This window comes from Geotrypetes seraphini, chromosome 6 (genome assembly GCF_902459505.1).
Source record: "Geotrypetes seraphini chromosome 6, aGeoSer1.1, whole genome shotgun sequence".
Lineage (NCBI taxonomy): Eukaryota > Metazoa > Chordata > Amphibia > Gymnophiona > Dermophiidae > Geotrypetes > Geotrypetes seraphini.
Window position 1 is genome coordinate 107984395 of NC_047089.1, and position 19483 is coordinate 108003877.

The window sequence follows — 19483 nt, forward strand, 5'->3', positions numbered from 1 at the left end:
GCGGAAGTGTGGTGGTAATGGGGGATTTCAACTACCCTGGAATAGACTGGAGCATTGGACACTCAAATTGCACGAGAGAAACAAAATTCCTGGAGGTGGTGAGGGACTGTTTCATGGAACAGCTGGTCACGGAACCAACACGAGGAGATGTCACTCTTGACCTAATCCTCAACAGGCTAGGGGGACCCGCAAAGGAGGTGGTAGTACTAGCGCCACTAGGAAACAGCGATCACAACATGATCCAGTACAAACTAAAAATAGGAACATCAAAGGTGAAAAGAACCACAACGACAGCACTCAATTTCAGAAAAGGAAATTACGAGGACTTGAGGAAAATGGTGGGAAAGAAGCTCAGCAACAGATCAGGGAAAATGGAGACCGTAGAGGAAGCCTGGGCCCTACTCAAGGGCATGGGGCACGAAGCACAAAACCTGTACGTCCCCAGGTCTAGGAAAGAGTGCAAAAAGAATCGCATAAAAAACCCAGCGTGGATAATGCAGTGAAAAAGGCGATAAGTGACAAGAAAACATCTTTCAGAAAATGGAAAAAGGACCAAACAAAAGAAAACCAGAAGGAGCACAAAAGGCACCAAAAAGACTGTCACCGAGTGGTCAGGAAAGCGAAAAGAGAATATGAGGAGAGACTGGCGGGGGAAGCAAGAAACCAAACCAAACCATTCTTCAGGTATGTGAAGGGGAAACAGCCAGCCAGGGAGGAAGTGGGACCGTTGGACGATGGAGACAGGAAGGGAGTGGTAAAGGAGGAAAAAGAGATAGCTGACAGGTTAAACAAGTTCTTCTCATCAGTCTTCACGAGAGAAGACACATCCAATATCCCAGAACCTGAGGAGATCATAAACAGAGTCCATGATGAAAAGCTGGTCCAACTAGAGGTAAGCCAAGAGGATGTCCTCCGACAGATAGACAGACTGAAGAGCGACAAATCACCAGGTCCGGATGGCATCCACCCAAGGGTACTAAAAGAGCTGAGAAACGAAATAGCTGAAACACTTCGCCAAATATGTAACCTATCCTTAAAATCTGGGGAGATCCCAGAGGACTGGAAAATAGCAAATGTCACACCCATCTTTAAGAAGGGATCAAGGGGGGACCCGGGAAACTACAGGCCGGTGAGCTTGACCTCGGTCCCGGGAAAGATGATGGAAGCACTGGTCAAGGACACAATCTGCGAACACATAGAAAGCAAGGGACAACTGAAGGCGAGCCAGCATGGCTTCTGCAAGGGAAGGTCATGCCTCACGAACTTACTGTACTTCTTCGAGGGAATAAACAGCCAGATGGATAAGGGGGAATCCATAGTGATCATTTACCTTGACTTCCAAAAAGCCTTCGAAAAGGTACCTCACGAACGGCTACTTAAGAAGCTGTGGATCCACGGGGTGCAAGGGGATATCCACCTGTTCCGCCACTTATTTCTGTCAGATGGGATGATCAGTGTCACTCAGAAAAGCACACAGACAATATAAAAGCATAGACAATAACCCTTTAATATATATATATATGAATATAAGAATAAAATAGCTTCACCGTGATCCCAGGCAACGACCATCCTTCACAATTGGGAATCCCTGCAATTGATAGGTGGGTGGACCAAAGGAGACTGTCCCTTTAGACGTCTTGGATTCTAATGTTAGGGGCAGAGTCCCATACTTATATAGGGTGAAAACTTGCTGAGTTCATAGTTTATACAGCTGATCTTGCAGTAACCAGCGTCTTTCACTACGATTCAGGCACACCAGGTCCTGGTCTTTTGTTCTTTGTTTTGGCAATACCCAGGTCAAGGAGGTCAGGATAGCAGATAAGCAGACTTGAGGAGACATGTCACGTAGTATGCTGAGTTTCAGTTACCCCCTGGCCATAGGCATAACAGTCCACCCCTGGATCCTCAAGTATGCACCTCCCAATGAGAAGTCATCCGAATAAAGGGAGAGAGTGTCCGTTTGTATACACAATAAGTAAACCCACAATTAAGAAATGTTAACATAAGGATAGTTAAACAAAAATATAGAGTAAGGAATGAAGAAACACCTTTTGTGCCATAGCACTCCCTCTAGTAAAAGCATCCCACCAATGGTGTGCAGTGGTAGGTTCAATGTGATCTGCCACAGAATGCAAGTTAGTATTTCAAAATTCAGTATCTACTTTATGCCGTAGCAAAGTAAGGTTACATTGCTGATTTGCTTTATTTAGAATTGCTATATTTTGCATGGCTTTCTTTATATATGGCAATAAAATAATTGGAGTAAGTACCTCGGCAAAAGAAAAATTAATATTTACATTTGATATAAACATACTGAAAAGGGAGCTTGAATAGCAGGAATCACAAGTTCAACTGTACTGCTAGCAACAAACATTTTTATGTGATATTTCTTGTATAAAAGTATAACCTTGCGGTGGAATGGTCCTTTGGCACAAATTGTAGGTATGTTGTAAAGAACATGGTTCATAGATGACACGTTTGTTTTATTTTGTTCATCTATTTGTTGCCCATGATAAGTGGGAAACCCTAATTGGGGTCCCAATGTCAAAGGCATCATTGTAAAAGGACACATTGTTTCATTTCAAAATTACACCATTTTCTATCTAAGGGTGTGGTTTTAAATCAATGAGATATAAAAAACAAAACACAGTTATCATTGACGACATGTAACATTAACTGATCATATCGTGGTGTTAGCTCATGATTATGTACAGTATTTGGCACCCATTCACCTTCCCATCTAAATACATCTGCTACTCTGGAGCCAAAATATGCTTGTTTGCCAGCCAATGTTTCAGAAACAATAGTATTTACTATACCTCAGGTTCTACATTTAGGTAAAATAGGAAAATTAATTTTTCATTCATAAATTATTTCCTTATGTTCTAAACCTGGTATTCTTGCATTCTCTAATATTTCTTGCTAATTAAGCATTTTACTTGAAAGTATCACGTATAGGGAATCATGGAAATTAATAATCTTATTAACATTATATTTGTGCTCTTACTCATGGCTTACATACATTTAGGGTAGCTTCATATTCACCATCGATCACTGCAGTTATCTGGTATCCCGTTTTTCTTAGCAGCTTAGGTTAGGGTCTGGCTATGCTCCAGTTTCAATAGGCTTGCTATGCCACTCACATGCCTTCACTCAAGTAAGAGTCAAGTGCACCACCCCCAGAGACCAGCCCTAATGTGACGCGGCAGGATATAGGCTCACTTCTATTCCCAAGTTGGTGCCACATAATAGCATCATGGCTCGGCACTGTATGTCTGGTTGCGTGTCATCATCTTCTCGATCTGGTGAAATTTTCTCTTAACCCAGCATGTTAGCCAAATCATAAGAATAAGAGAGCAGAGCTGACCAATTCTATCACAAAGAGATGAAAGTCTATATGGAATAACCTTTCCCAGTACGTGATTTTCCAAGGAAAATATTTCATCATGACTGTTTAGCTTCAATGCTTTAGTCACAATAAACACCCCTAGTGATAAAAGAGAAGATAAGAAAAAGAGAAAGAGAAAGGAGAAAAACCACTTTATGTACAGAATGTGATAACATGTGACACAATACTTGTGTGTAAGGTAGTATTTGTTTGAGATAAGAGAAACAACACTAATGCACTTAAAGGTATTCTGTAAGACATTCAGAAAATACACCTTTTTATGTTCTGGACATAATTATTATGTCACTTAAGAAAGACCATAAACACGTACTGATGGTAATACCAAAATAACTTATGTCAGAGATGTGCACTGCACTGTTTATACCTGGTAAGTTAATAAAGAGAGACCATTTTTTATTTTATTTAGCAAATATCAAATACCAATGAGCACCAGTTTACCAGGTATAAAGCTTTCTAATTTTTTCTCTTCAGATATCCTCTTATAATATAACCCCTAACTAAATTATAATTGGGCTATATGAGCCATAACATAAAATCATTGTGAGCATGGTTTTCATAAGAAACTTTCTTGTATGTGGGGGAATCTTTTTTTGGAAAGGGATATGGTACCATTTGGACTAATAGAAGGGGTGGAAAAACTCTGGAAATGGCCAATGTGCGATGTTTATTGGGGTACCCCATAAGCTAAAACAGACAACACATAACAGAAACAGACAAACACAGAGCTCCGGCATGCTTTCTTCCATCGGCAATGATTCAGGGTTGAATTTAATCTGTAAATAAGCACACTATTAATCAAAAGAGTCATAAACAAATTTGGTATCCATTGGATTCCCACTATCAGATCACAGTGCTGGAAGTATTTTAAATATGGCACAGTGAAATTGGTTCTAATGACCATGTCTGGATGCTAAGCTTCTAAAAGAAAGAGAGATAGAAACTTAAGTTAATTGCTCTATAGTTTTGCTGGTCTCCTTTCTATCTTCTTCCATTTCCAAGCTCTGTCACACAATCATAAGAGAATGCAAGCAGGGACGTTTTAATCTATAAAACATACAAGAGAGGTTTACGTGAAGATACAGTGGTTCACAATGTTAGAGTTTGAGGTAAAAGACACATTTGCAAAATCACTTGGAGTGCAAATTCCTTATACTATCTTTTATTGTCCAACCTACCCCATAGGTCACCCCAGATGTGAAATATGTTGCCTCCAGAATCCGAAAAGGCCCCAAAAGGCCCAAGTTTGTTTTTTTTTTCTTTGGGGAGAAGGGAAGTTTACAATCTTCTGTTTAACTTTCTCTATCACCTCTCTGCATCCCTTTGCCCACTTAGTCAATATAGTGTGATAGTTCTACTCCTGCAGATAAGGTACAATTATCTAAATGTTCTGCTATAATCTTGTGATAGAAAGTGGGACTATGTAAGTATTCTTGTGGTAGTCTGGTAAATATATATTGCCTCCCTTGCCAAGTGAATGCAAATTGTTCCTGACATTGCTCCACTATAGGAATAGTAAAGAATGCATTGGCTAAATCAGTAACTGCCTACCATGTACCAATTTGTGATTGAATTTGTTCTACCAGTGTTATCACATCTGGAACGGCTACACTTAAAGGTGTCATGTGTTTTATTCAACTCTCAGTAATCTACTGTCATTCTCCAGCTTTCCTCTGCCTTGTGGACTGGCCATACTGGATTATTGAAGGCGGAGGTACCAAAACTATAGATTCCATCAGAAAGCTGTAATGTTAACCCTTTTAGGATATCTAGCCCTATTATATTTTAAGGAATCTCATTGATCAATACAGTATATTCCCAAATTGGTAATTGTCCAATTTTAAAATCTGTAATTTTTTTTTTCCCGCTTGTATAATTTTCCCCCCAATCCTGACATTTATATTCCTCCACCCCAGTGTCCACTACAGCTTGTACCTTTTGCTCCCCAGATTTCCACTAAATATTTATCTCTACATGCGGACGCTGTTCTAATTTGGTCCAGGCAAACACTGAGGCTTGGCATTCACATCATTGATCCTCCCAACACTTCCACCCTTTTAAATCAGGATAAAGAATGGAAGCAGTTTCCTCAGGAGGAGCCGTTGGCACCAAAATATCCTCCCTCTCTCCTTTGTTCACTTGAGCTTGAGACATAGATTTCTTTCCCAGTCCTCTACTTTTGTACATTTCCCATAACGTCCCTGTATCTTTCCCATCTATTTCTTCCCTCTTTACACCATCTTTTATTAATGCCAAAAACATATTCCTCCGAGACACCCGATTAGCCCTGTTTGAATTGGATTGTCCTTTTCTCTTTTTATCAAAAGTATTTTGAGGTCCCCAGTCCCCCCGATCTCCTAACTGTCGGACCGCTTCTAAGGCTTCCAAAATAGTCCTGTCTATTTGATTGATCAACAAAGTTATCATTACCTGTTTGTATGTCGGTGCAGCATACTTGATAATTTATTTCTCATGGACACTGTAAAAGGTAATGACATATATGTGTCAGCGTGACCTATTACTAAGGCTACCTTCATAGCCTCCTCCTTAATTCTCATTTGAGCATCTTTTAATGTATACCAAATTTTATCATTTGAGGGCCAATCAGATTCAAGTGGATATAGCCTCGTGACACCCCTACTGAGACCCCTTTTCCTCTGATTTAATTATCTATCTTTGGCTTACATAAGAGATTCTATGTTATCGGTTATGAGTCATAATTTTATCTCTTTATCCTCTAGTAGCGAGTTATGAACAAAATACCCATCATAACCTTTGGAATTATGTGCTATGAATGTATAGTCTTTAAATTTTTTGTCACAAAAATCTGTATAAAGGCAGAAATACACTCAAGCTCCTTGAATTCCCATTTTCTTGTATTGTTCAAGACCTCAGCATATATGTAATTAGGTACATGCCACCCCATTTCCTGCATGCATTCACAATTTTATAAAATATACTTTTCTGATGTTTGAGTTTACCGATAGGGGTCATAAAGCATAAGTGTTTGTCATCACCACTTAGGGGTTCATGGCATAGCTTACACATCCTACCCTTACATTTATGTTTCTCGTTCACATAGGACTCACATTTCTGACACGGTGTTTTATATAAACACTCCACTTCTTTTTTCTGTGCCAGCTGTGTATGTCTATCTAAACAGTCTTTAGAGTGACAACACATCTTGCATTTAGGACATCTCTTTTGTACACTGACATTGTTAAAACATATCTGTGTCAAACAAAGATGACACCATAATGTACAAGAGTGGTTATGGCAAAAAGTACAGAAGTTACGCTCCCCGTGGAAATTTTTGACATCAGTTATGCCACAGAAATTGTAATCGTGTAGCAACAAGAAAACAGTTTTAGGATACACTGGTTGATCTGATGTTTTAAAGCAACACCACGAATTTGTATAAAACACAACTCTTATATTTATATTTAAATGTTGTTCAATTGTTGCTACATCGTTAAGCATGACTTTTTTATGTACTGACTACCCCAAATTATTATGTAGCTTTTCAGCACCTGTTAACAGCTCAGCATCTGTGAATTTTACTGGAGACATAAGTGCTGTAAGACTACCAGCAAAACACAGGTTTGTTATTCAAATCTGTAAAATACATCCTTTTTTCCTATAAAATTTGGCTAAACAGTATAGATTTTAACACCCTATGGGCCCCACCACCCTTGTTTCTTATTACAAGTACAACATGGAATGAATCACAGACCTGTATTTCTCTGTGACTTTGAAGGAGTTTCACAACCTGGTCTAAGAAATCATCAGCATCTAGTGCTTCAGGATTTAATTTACCAGAAAACAAGGACTTGTGAAAAAGTGATGAATGTAGATACACCTGTACATAGTCACCTGGTGAAACTCTGTTGCTAACATCGTTCAGGATATATTGAATGCCTTGGCGTATGGCATTTTGAGCCTCATGTAATGAAGTTATCCTGTCTAAATTAATGAAACAAAATTCTTCTGAATAAAGCACACCATGAAACTTGTCCAGTTTACGATCCCATCTTTTCACAAACTTGACATAGCTAATTTGTTCTGAATCTTCAGAAGGGCCTAATGCTCCATTATTTGACCTGTCCTCTGACACATTGTTGCTATCAGAATAATTATCAACTTCATAACGCTCTCCATCTTCTGTGCAGGCAGGCTCTGAGACACTTTTGCTGTGTGTCTTTTTCCTGTTAGACTTTTCTGTTGGGTTCACGGTATCTGCTTGTGACTTTCTTACATTTTCTTGATCTACAACTTACAAAACAGCATCACCGTTAATACACATGTTTTCTTTGGGGATCTGACAGTGCCTAACATTTTCTTGATCAACAATTATAAAAGTATAGATATTTTCTTTTTACACTAGTCTCCTTACAAAACCAGAATACTTACTATTTTGTTTATCTTTCGGTTTCCGGTAAGCACCTTTAGGCTCCGGTTCTCCATCTAAGAAGCTTTCACTATGTGTCCTTTTACTGTTAGACTTTTCTGTTGGGTTCATGATATCTGCTTGTGACTTTCTAACATTTTCTTGATCTACAGTACAATTTACAAAACAGCATCGCCATTAATACACATTTTCTTTGGGGTTCTGACTGTGCATAACATTTTCTTGATCAACAATTATAAAAGTATAGAAATTTTCTTTTAACACTAGTCTCCTTACAAAACCAGGATACCTACTATTTTGTTTATCTTTTGGCTTCCGGTAATGAACTGGCTGTTGTTTAGAACTTGATGTAGAAGGTATCGATTATCCAGTAGTTTCTATGTCTAAACATACCATAAAAAGAATGTTTTGTAGATGCTGCTTTTTTAAAAAACAACATATGTGCCAGAAAATACAACTATTACTTATTTTTTAACAAGAAGAGGAGGGGCATAGGTGGGGAGTAGGCAGGGCCTTTCTGGGGTGGGTGGGGTGTGGGTGGGGCATGGAGAGAGCTTGGGTGAAAGTAGACAGGGTGTGGGTGGAGAGTGGGTAGGGTTTAACCCAGAAGTGAATGCTGATTGGTCAATCCTTATCTTGACAGCTGTCAATCATTTTGACATGAGGTGTACCCATCATACTACTGGAGGAAGTGAGCATCCCTCTTTGCTGGTAGATTTTAAAGGGCACTTCGGGGATTCTTGCAGGAAGTGGACATCCCTCCTGCTGATATCTGGGGGTCCCCTGCCACAGCTGCTCAGCTGATCATGGCAGGGGTATTTTCCCCTGATCAGCTGAGCTGGCAGGACTCCCCAGAGTCACATCTTTGGGGAACACAGCAAGCTTAGCTCATCATGGATAACTTCCCCTGCCATAATCAGCTTGTGGTTGCTGAGGTCTGACTTTAGGATCCCGCGGTGGCATAGATAGGTGGCTGATATGTAGACCAGGGTTTTCTGGGCCTACATTTCAGCCATCTATCTTGGCTGAATTTAGATGCAATTCTGTAACCAGTGCTGATGAGTGATTGACATAGGTGCTAATTACAGAATCCAGCCCCTTATGCCTCCAGGGTCATATATGTGCAAAATGCATTTCTCCATTTCCAGTAACGTATGTCTGAAATAATAAAGTGGTTGTAGGTTAAAATAGTTTGAATAGTTATAATGCTAAAACCCCACAGCTGTGCACCAAAGTGCTTAAAAACCTTTTGTCTTTCAGATTTCCCAAAGATAACCAAAGGACCATAAGGACCAAGGGCGTCGGTGTAGGGTCATGAAATGGTTAACTGTTGTTTAAAATATTGCTCTGGCCTACATAGCTGAAAACAGTGTATAATCTATTGACTTCATCTGCCTAAAATGTATGTCCCTACCTTACCACATTGTAAGCTGAATAGATAAGGGTTTGAGTCATGATGTACCCTGCCCTTCTGTACATTTAACTGTAAGAGTTAGATAAGTGTCCTGCTAGTGACCTGCTAGTGTGAGCTTAGAACCAATGAGTGTTAAGAAAAGTAACACGTGAAAAGCTTTTTCTAGAATTCAATTGTATAGACAGAAAAATGAATAAATATCTCTGCAACTTCCTGGTTTCAGCACTTCTGAGCCAGCTTGGAGCTCAGGGGTCCAGCATGCATGTTGTTAATAAATCTCTTGTACTTTCCTCACGCCTCTGATTTGTGTGTCCGAGTGACCTTTCATCGGAATGGGGGGGGGGGGGCTATGGGGCTGTGCCCTCCCCAAAAATTGGCTGTGGCTCCAGGGTTAATGTTAGGGGGAACAAACACTATCTCCTGCCTTAGCCTGCAAGCAAATTTCCCCATGCTCCGGGGCTGTAACACTGTGCTTGCTGGCTTCTCAACCCTTCTCCTCCAAAATTGGAAGTTATGTCATGAGGGGGAAGGAGGAGAAGTGAAGCTTGCAAGCACAGTGTCAGAGCCTTGGAGCACGGGTGAATTCATTTGCAGGTTATGGCAGGAGATAGGGAGGGAGGGAGGGAAGCTTACAACTCACTGCTCCTGCTTGCTTCGGGCCTTCCTTGTTGCCGGGTCCTGACTTTGCAGAAACAGAAAGTAGGTGGAACCTAGCAGCGAGGAAGGCCTGAAGTAAGCAGGAGAAGCAAGTTATGAATGCTGCGCTGCTGATGGCTATGTGAGACAGGGAAGGGGGAAGAGAAATGCTACTACGCCCAATTGGGGAGAGGAGAAGGAAGAGAAGAGAGATGCCAAGCCAATGAGAGGGAGGGAAACGAAAAAAGAAAAGGATGTACCAGGCCATGGAGGGGGAGATGCCAGGGAATGGGGGGAGGAGATAAGGAGGCAGATGCCAGACCAGGGGAAATAAAGGAAGGAGGGAAGGAGAGAAAGGAAGGAGAGGAGATGCCAGATAATGGAGGGAGAGATGGAAGGAGAGGAGAGAGATGCCAAGGCATGGGGGAGGGAAGGGAAACTATGGAAATACATGCCAGACCAGAGGGAAAGGAAGGAGAGGAGGTACCAGAGCATGGAGGGAGAGGGAGAGATGGAAAAGGAGAGGAGAGAGATGCCAGGTTATGGGGGAGGGAAGGAAAGGAGAAGAGAGATATGCCAGAGCATAGGGGAGGGGTGGAGACAGAAAAATGGAGAGGGGGTGAAGCTGAAATGAATCATGTACAAAGGAGAGAAGGGGCACAGGATATACAGTTTATTGAAGAGAAATAGAAAGAGGGAAGATGCCATAAGGAAGAGAGAGAGGGTGGACACTGGATGGAAAGGGCAAAGAGGATGGACAGTGGATGAAAGGGGCAAAGAGAGGGTGGAAGGTAGATGGAAGGGATAGAGAGAGTGGACAGAGGCTGGATGGAAGGGGCAAAGAGAGAAGGCAGATGTTACATTGAAGGGAGAGGAGAGAGAGGGCGGACACTGGATGGAAAGGGAAGAGAGGGTGGACAGTGGATGGAAGGGGAAGAGAGAGGCAGATGCTGCATGGAAGGGAGAAATGACAAACGGTGTATTAAATGAAGAGAGCAAAGATGATTAAAGCAGAAACGACAAAAGGTAGAAAGAAGTTTTTTGTTGCTTTATGTAGAATCAAGTGGTATTGTAACTGTATTGATAAAAGTTTGTAAGTTGGAAATGGAAATAAAGCAATTTTGGGGGGACCAAACCCTTGTTTTGTCTCCACAGCACTGCTACAACTAGACAACAGAACTTCTGTTCCACTTCAGATAAGTAAACCATATTCCCCAAAATGTGACACACTAAAAACCCAGATATGTAAACCTCCCTCCAAATAGGTATGTACCCCTACAAAAACATAGTCCAGTTCCTTGGCCTAAACCATTCCTCAGCAGGGTGAGGCAAGTGCTCTAGCAGATGAAAACTCTGGAAAGCCTCTAACAGTGGTAATCTGTGCTCTTTTGTTCTCCCAGGTGATGCCGGATATGGCTGTCTCCCATGGCTTCTCACTCCACTGCGTGACCCCCAGATACCCGTGGAGAGGGCCTACAATGACGCCCACATCGCCATCCGTAGGGTCATTGAGAACACCTTTGGGGTGCTCAAAAGTAGGTTTTGCTGTCTGGATCGGTCTGGCGGAGCATTGCAGTACTCCTTTGATACCGTGGCCCAGATTGTGCTGGCGTGCTGCATGCTCCACAACATCTCAGTGAGGCACTGTGTACCCATAGAAATCTAGCCTGATCTTCTACCGGATCCATCATGTTGGCCCGCACCCGCTTGCATTACCACTCAGAACGGTAGGCATGTCCGGCAGCGACTCATCGAGGAACATTTTTCCTGTAAGTGCCACAGATGCCTTTAGGGGTGGGGGCGGGGACCAAGTGGGACTAGGCAGGTGTCAATGAAATAGCCCTCTCCTTTACAATGGCATGCTCACGTCCATAGGGCCGGCCATGGCGGTTACAGTTCCAGCGCCGAGAGCAATTCTATGAAGCGTCCGAGTTGTTACCATGACCCTACAGCTTTGTCAAGGAGCCAGCATGTGTTCATCTGTCGTCCCCCATCTTTTCCACACTAAGTGCAACTGGGATCTCCTCCTATCCATGGCGCTGCTATGTGTAGGTGTGCCACAGTGATGTGAAATGAAAATGTATGCCTGCACCATTCTACGGAGGATGCCATATACATAAGTTAGATCTGAGCATAGCAGTTGTCTTCTGTTCAGTTCTCCCAGATCGGTCAAATGGACTATATCAGGAATGCTCAGCATACAGCTGTTCATTTCAAAGGTATATGAAGGAGGGGAATCTTTTCCACTCTGCCACAGTTAAGGAGGGGGGACTATGTTGAATGCCCTACCCATGGTTTTTTGGGTCTTCCGATGACTTTTCATCTTTTTGCTTACAGAGAAATGGATCCGTTGGAGTGTTCCATCACACACCACCTGGCCACTTGGCATTTGGAGGGCCATTCCATCTATTCAGATAAGTAGCAGTTCTGTTTGTTTTCATTCTCGTAGATGACTAAATGCTTCACTTGTGTTTTGTCTGTGAATGAGATCAGGTTCTTGGAGAACAGAATGCAGCTATGATGATTCTCTGTTCCATTGGCCGTGTCCACATGGCTGGTACGTGTCGGGGCTTCTGAGAGAACATTCTTGATATCCTGATTACATTGATAGGACAATATCTACACATCTACTGTATACGTACTTGACTAGTGTAGGTTCAAAAGGCTTTTTCCATCCTAATGGTCATCTCCCCATAACTCCACATTCCAGGATGCTGGATTATGCTCTTTCTGGGATGCAACATTCAAAGGTCTTTTCTCTCACTACAGGAGCAAAGTCAGCTCGGCAGCTGCGCTTCCACCCATATCTCCAACCCTATCCACGTCTCTAGAGGCCTGTCTCCCCACCCCCCACCCCTGCCCTGCCTATTCCACATTCGAGGACTGTTGGATTGTGCTCCATCTGGGATGCTACTTTCAAAGGATGGGATCCTGTTAATTTCTTCACTGTTTTCTCTCTCACTACAGGAACGTCAGCTCAGCAGCTGTGCTTCCACCCACCCCACAAGTCCACATTTGGGTACCTATGAATGAGCTCTTTCTGGCCTCCTATTAAGGTCCTTTACTCTTTTCTCTCTCACTACAAGAACAAGGTCAGTTCGGCCACTACATCACCAACCCTATCCACATCTCGACGTGCCTGTCTCCCCCCATAAGGCCGCATTCATGGATGTGTGGATGTGCTTTTTCAGGTATGCTACATTCTACGTAGACAATCTTCTTAGTGGGCTTTAATCTTACTACAGGAACCTTTACCTTCACTTCCCTCATCATTTCACCTCTAGCTTTGGTCCACAACCCACCCTCCCTCCCCTCTGCCCCCCCCCCCATGTCCAAGCTCACACTTACAGTACTATCATCTACTCCTACCTGGTATCCCTCAGGATTACCTCTTCTCGCCTTCCAATCTGTGCAAGACTCTGCTGCTTGACTCATGTTCAACTAACCTCCCAATGCTCACGTCACCCCTCTCTTTCAGTCACTTCACCAGCTCCCTATCCGCCACGGCATACCCTTCAAGCTATTATTGCTCACCTACAAGTGTGTTCATTCTGCCGCCCCATTAGATCTCTCCTGCCTTCTCTCTCTCTCCTTATACGCCTCTGTAATAGCTCTGCTCCTCAGATCAGTAAACCTTCCCCTCCCCTGCCTAATCTAGACGCCTCCTATGCCTGCAATCAATTACCTGAGTTTGTCCTTGTTTACAAGCAGACTGAAAACCAACCTTTTGGATTTCACCATCAACCCTTTACCCTCCAAACCAGCCCGCCCATGAAACCCCTTCACTCTATCCATGACATCTTGTTTGTCTGTCTTCCTTGTTTCAAGTGTAAGCTCTATTGAGCAGGGACTGTTTCCTTACTCTTTGCTATAGAAATGATTCATTCATATAGCTGTAGGAACAATGCATGTATCTAGATGGTCGTGTGATTATGCTCTATTCAAAGGACAGCATCCTCTTCACGTCCTTTCTTTTATTTCCTCTCACTACAGGGTCAGCTCGGCGGCTGCGCTTCCACCCACATCAGCCATTCCACACTATTACCACTAAATGCGCCCGAACCAGTGCAGATATCAGCAATCTCCTCACTGAGAAAAGAAGAAAGCTACAGGAGGACAGCTGACAACATCATCTAGGGACAAATACCATGGATCAACTCAACACATCATGGACAGCTTTCAAACCATCACTGAATTAAGTAAAGAAACTACAGAGAAGAGTGAAACTGGGCCCTGCCCTACCCTCCCTCCATAGCTGCCTGATTCAGCTGATGACAGCACCAGCACTCTCCCTGATCAATGACTCATTACAGTCCCGACAAGTTCCACTTAGATGGAAACATTCCATCGTGAAACCTATACCAAAGGGTCACAACACCTCTCCAACTACAGACCCTTAGCAAACCAGCCGTGGATATCCTAACTACTAAACTAGCATGGCAACATCAGCCACACTTGACCCCCCCCCCGTCCAATCACCATTCCGCAGACAATTCAGCATTCAGATGGCACGAGTAGCAGTAGACCAGACGTGCTACCGGGGTTCCTAGACCTATCGGTTCCTGCAAAGATCACATTGCTGAAACGTTGGCCCTCGAGGGAAGAACTAGGGCATGGATGGAATCAGTGTTCCCTCTAAGCGGGCGGGTGTTGTGAGCAAACTTTTTTCACTGTGAGCTAAAAATATCGGGCGCCAGCAAGTTATGAGCCAAATAAATATGTTGTCAAAGTTGCTGATACATGAGGACGAGGTATTCAAAGGAATTTTAGGCCTACACGCTAAATTAAATAACGTTAAATAATATTTTTAAGAACACAAAACAACGCATTAATTCTTGAAAGTACAAAATTCTTTATTTTTTTTTTACCAGAAAAACTCAAATTTATTTTAAAACAGTCTACAGAAATTGTAGGGATGAAATGATATCTTAATAAATGTTTTACAACAAATGTAGTCTGTTACATCCATATGTGTAAACTGTAAATTAAAAACAGTCCAGAAGACAATACGTTTGATGCTTTCAATTTCTAGACAATCTATCAATTCCAGCTTCTACACAAAAGTATAAATACATTAAAACAAAATATTGAAAACCATTTTATTGGGCACAAAGTTTGCCTTCAGTGAGAAGAGTTCACTCAATATGTTGTAGAATAATTGTTGTGAAACTGGAATGGAATCAATTCTTCACTCAAGTTAGATATCATCAATATCTTCATCATCATCCCCAATATCATCAAACTGGATTTCATCGTCATCACCGGGGCCAAATGTGTCCGTTTCATTGATTTTAGCATGTTCTGGAAGTTCTCCATAGGCTTTTAGACTCCAAAATTCTTTATTAAGATTGTTCTCTTCTGCCTTTTTCTGATTTCCAAAAATTGTAAACACTATCTATGTTTACATTATTTCCTGTGGCTAAATAAAGTTTGATTCTAATTAGGCATTCCAAATGTTCTACTCTTAACTTATTACGAGTCTTTGTCTTTATAGCATTCATCAAGCTAAATCCTCTCTCACAATCGGCACTTGAAGCCTGAAAGGTGCCACACACGTCTAATAGAGCATTTAGTCCACTGAACTGTTTATGCTGCTGAGCAAAATTGTACATTTCCTGAATCGTTTGTATAGCTCCTGCTTTTACTTTTTCAGCAATAATATATTTGAACTCCGAATATTCTGAAATAAGCTGCCTTTTGAAACAATGTTCATCATCTTTGTTCATTAACAGAAAATAACGGTTAGATAATCGTGAAAATTGTTCGTTTCCAAATGTAAATTCCTCTAAGTTGGACGGATTTGAGATACAGTCTTTGTCGAAAACACGCCAGTCCTCTAATTCATTGTCAGGAAATCTTTTGTCCATATGATCACAAGTTTGTGTAATAAATGTAAGAATATGATCTGTTTTAATTACAGAATTACAAGATGAAATGAGAGTTTCAACATTTTCATTGAAATGTGGTTTTTCTCCCAGATATTGAGATCTGAGTTTCCTTAATTTGGCTTTAGTGAACTGGAATGCATCCAAAGGTGCCAAACAACTCTTCTGAAGAAGCTCACACAGTGATCCAAGCTCCTCAAGAACATCGCAGAGAATAAATAGCGCAACTTTAAATTCCAGATTACTCAATTTAGTAAGGCAGTATTTGTGCACGGGATCATTGTCTTCTTCCACCTGTTCTTGACAATATTCTAACAGGATGTCATAATTTCTAACCACTGCACTTACAGCAAAGTGCCAAGACAGCCACCTAACATCATGTATAGCTTTAAATGAAATGACATCTGAGTCTGCAGCATTAGCAATATCCTCCAGTTTGGCTTTTCGTACGCTCGATCTACTGAAAATCGTATACACGGTGCGTATTAGAGTTTCGATCTCTTTCATGAATGGGATCGTTTTCCATGCATCGTCTATGCCTAGATCTTCGCGGTGAGCTACACAGTGTTGCTCTAGAAGATGAGGAACTGATTGACGTAACTTTGCAGCTACACCATTATGCTTCCCAAGCATGACTGATGCTCCATCGGACGTGAACATGACCATACGACTGAAATCTAAATCGTTCTCACTATAAAACTGCTTTATAGCATCAACTATAGCTGTGCTGTCACAAGCAGTTAGATGTTTGATGCCAGCAAAAAACTGTCTCATGAATGTTGCTGCCACTTCTTCTAAATTTAATGTATATTATGAGCATTTTCGAAACAGAAATATCAGTACTTTCATCAATTATTAGGGTATGAAAAGGAGACCTCCGGATTTCTGTAAATGTTTCCCGTTTAACAATGGCATTTATGCAGTCAAGGAACTCGAAAGCATAGTTTTTGCTTCTCCAGCTATCAGGTATTTTTACGTATTTAGCCATGTGATTGTGAATTTCCTGGACGGATAGCATGGACGAATTCAACTTTACCGCTAGCAATATATTATCAATTAAAATGTTAACTTCCTCTGGACTTGATTTATATCTCTGTGCGTATTCGATTCTGTTGTTCCGACTATCGGGAGTTTCTTTCAAGAAATTCATTAGAAAACCTCGGCTTTGATTGTGAAGCTTTTGAACCGCTTCTAAATGAGAATTATGATTCAGATGACGCTTTAAATAATCAATTTTCCACTCAGACCAAGTCTTCCCTGTGCTCCATTCTCCGTTAACACCTGCTTTTCGGCATAGGGAGCAAATTAATGCGTTGTCCGTGTCGCTATATTCGAATATTTCTTTCATCGCCACTGTTTTCCGTCCACTCGCGTGCGGCAACGTGGTGTCAACCAAAAACTCGGTCAGCCATTCCTTCTTAAATTGGCTGCGCTTTTTCTTTGTGCTGCTACCAAACTCTTCATTCTCTTTACGCTTCGACATTTTCGAATGGATGTAAAAATTATTTGACTGAATCTATGGAAGATCGCAAAAGAAAGTTTATGCACATGCTTCAAACGATCGAAACTTGAAAAGAACTTGCTTCATGCATGTATAGATAAACAATGGCGCTCGTGCGGCCTCAGTTTTGTAGCGCATTACTAATTTACTAGTAGTAGTACCGTGTTTCCCCGATGATAAGGCAGGGCCATCAAATAAGACAGCCCCCCCTTTTTAGACAAAAATGTAAAATAAGGCACCCCCGCAAATAAGCCACCCACCGATACCTGCGTTTACCCGAATCGAGTGGTACGGTGGGTGACTTCATGTGGTGCCTAGTGCAGGAAATCACTCGCATCTGCTCTGACCGCCTCTTCCTGCACGAAGTCGGGCCTTATCCAATCAGGAGCTGCATGTCAAAGCAGCTCCTGATTGAATAAGGCCCGGCTTCTTGCAAGAAGAGGCGGTCGGAGCGTACGCGAGTCCGGCTGCCTCTCCTTGTTGGCGAGCTGAGCGGACCGTCGGGATCGACCCCCCGCACCCCCTAGGTACGCCTCTGCAAGTCTTGCCTTGCCCGGATTTGCCGCTCTCTTCCGGTGTTACTCCCCCCCCCACCCGACTCTCCTCTCGCCGCCCTGCCATCTGCCGTACGCCTCTTCCGATCGCCCCCCTCCCTGCTCGCACCCGGGATCCGGAAGGTTCGCCCCCCACATTTCGCCCCCAGCAATTCGCCCCTCACATTTCGCCCCCCACATTTCGCCCCCAGGTATGTTTCGCCCCCACACATTTCGCCCCCCCACATTTCGCCCCCGCACATTTCGCCCCTGAGCCCTGCAGCCCTGAAATCAACCTGCTCTCTGCCTCCCCCAACTCTCTCTCTGGCTCCCCAGCTCTCCAGTGCATCGCGCCCTGCCCGGGGCCGGAGCAGGGCGGCTGGGAGACAGCGACGCGGCCGCCAGGGTCGGAAACCCCAATCCCCCCTCCCACACAGCCGGGCCGCCCAGGGAGGGGAAGACAGCGACGCGGCCGCCAGGGTCGGAAACCCCAATCCCCCCTCCCACACAGCCGGGCCAGGGTCGGAAACCCCAATCCCCCCTCCCACACAGCCGGGCCAGGGTCGGAAACCCCAATCCCCCCTCCCACACAGCCGGGCCGCCCAGGGTCGGAAACCCCAATCCCCCCTCCCACACAGCCGGGCCGCCCAGGGTCGGAAACCCCAATCCCCCCTCCCACACAGCCGGGCCGCCCAGGGAGGGGAAGACAGCGACGCGGCCGCCAGGGTCGGAACCAAACCCCAATCCCCCCTCCCACACAGCCGGGCCGCCCAGGGAGGGGAAGGACTCCAGCCACGCTGAGCAGATGAGACGGCGGCAGCCACACACCTGGGGGCGAAATGTGGGGGGCGAAATGTGAGGGGCGAATTGCTGGGGGCGAAATGTGGGGGGCGAAACTTCCGTGAACCCTCGCACCCCCACCCCGACGTCCGATTCCTCCCCCAGCCTCCCCTTACCTTTGCGACGCGTGTGTGCGCTGTGAACAGAAACTTGTGCGCTGCGACGTAATATTTTGTGCGCCAGCGCACGCCAGCGCAGCTTAGCGGGAACACTGGCATGGAATCAGTTCCATCCTAAACCCTAAGCACAGTAGAATGGCAAGGGAAAACCAGCAATCGGAAAGAAACTGTGCCCTCAGCCTATTTAGGTATATGCCTTGCACAACTAGAAGATGAGATAGGCGATACAGCTAGGATCTGCTATCTCAACCCATGCTATTCTTCATGTTCCCCAAGGCTGCTTAGAAAATATCTTGGAAACTGGGGGGGGGGGGGGGGGGGAAGCACCAGCGTGGTGTGAGTTCTGCTGAAGAATCCTATGAGAAGAGGGGGATAGGAACGGTATTGCTTCCTATGCCAGCACTTTTGAGATCGATTGATTTATTGAGTTCATCTTTGATGTGATTTTGGACATATATACAGATGATGCTCCCGATTGAGATGGGCCTAGGGGAAGTCATTGGATGCTTTCAAGAAAATGGCCTAGTAGCCGACAAAGAAAAGACAGATCTGCAGCAAATGAGCCCCCGGTTTCCACTGAACACTAAACACCAGTTCTGTTGAATTGACCAAGAATGGGGGGGGGGTTTACATATCTGGTTGTATGGCTGGAGGCTAGCCTACACATGACAACGCTGATCCTGTGGAGCTTTAAAAAGGCTTCGGCCAAACTCAATTTGGTTCCAAGTCATCAAACCCTAC

At 43.5% G+C, this 19483-nt stretch overlaps 1 protein-coding gene across 1 annotated transcript; it reads right to left on the reverse strand.

The window, feature by feature from the left end:
- Nucleotides 1-15527: 15527 nt before the first annotated feature.
- Nucleotides 15528-18756, reverse strand: LOC117362033. The gene is made up of 2 exons (XM_033947765.1): nt 18740-18756; nt 15528-17265 (listed from the first exon to the last, which is right to left on the reverse strand). Exon 2 carries the CDS (start codon nt 17230-17232, stop codon nt 16480-16482), a length of 753 nt encoding a protein of 250 aa, XP_033803656.1. The 5' UTR covers nt 17233-17265; nt 18740-18756; the 3' UTR covers nt 15528-16479.
- Between the last annotated feature and the right edge of the window lie 727 nt (nt 18757-19483).

Excerpts from the sequence above, each read along its gene's own strand:
- LOC117362033 (XM_033947765.1), bottom strand. The coding sequence starts at position 17,232 with ATGTCGAAGCGTAAAGAGAATGAAGAGTTTGGTAGCAGCACAAAGAAA.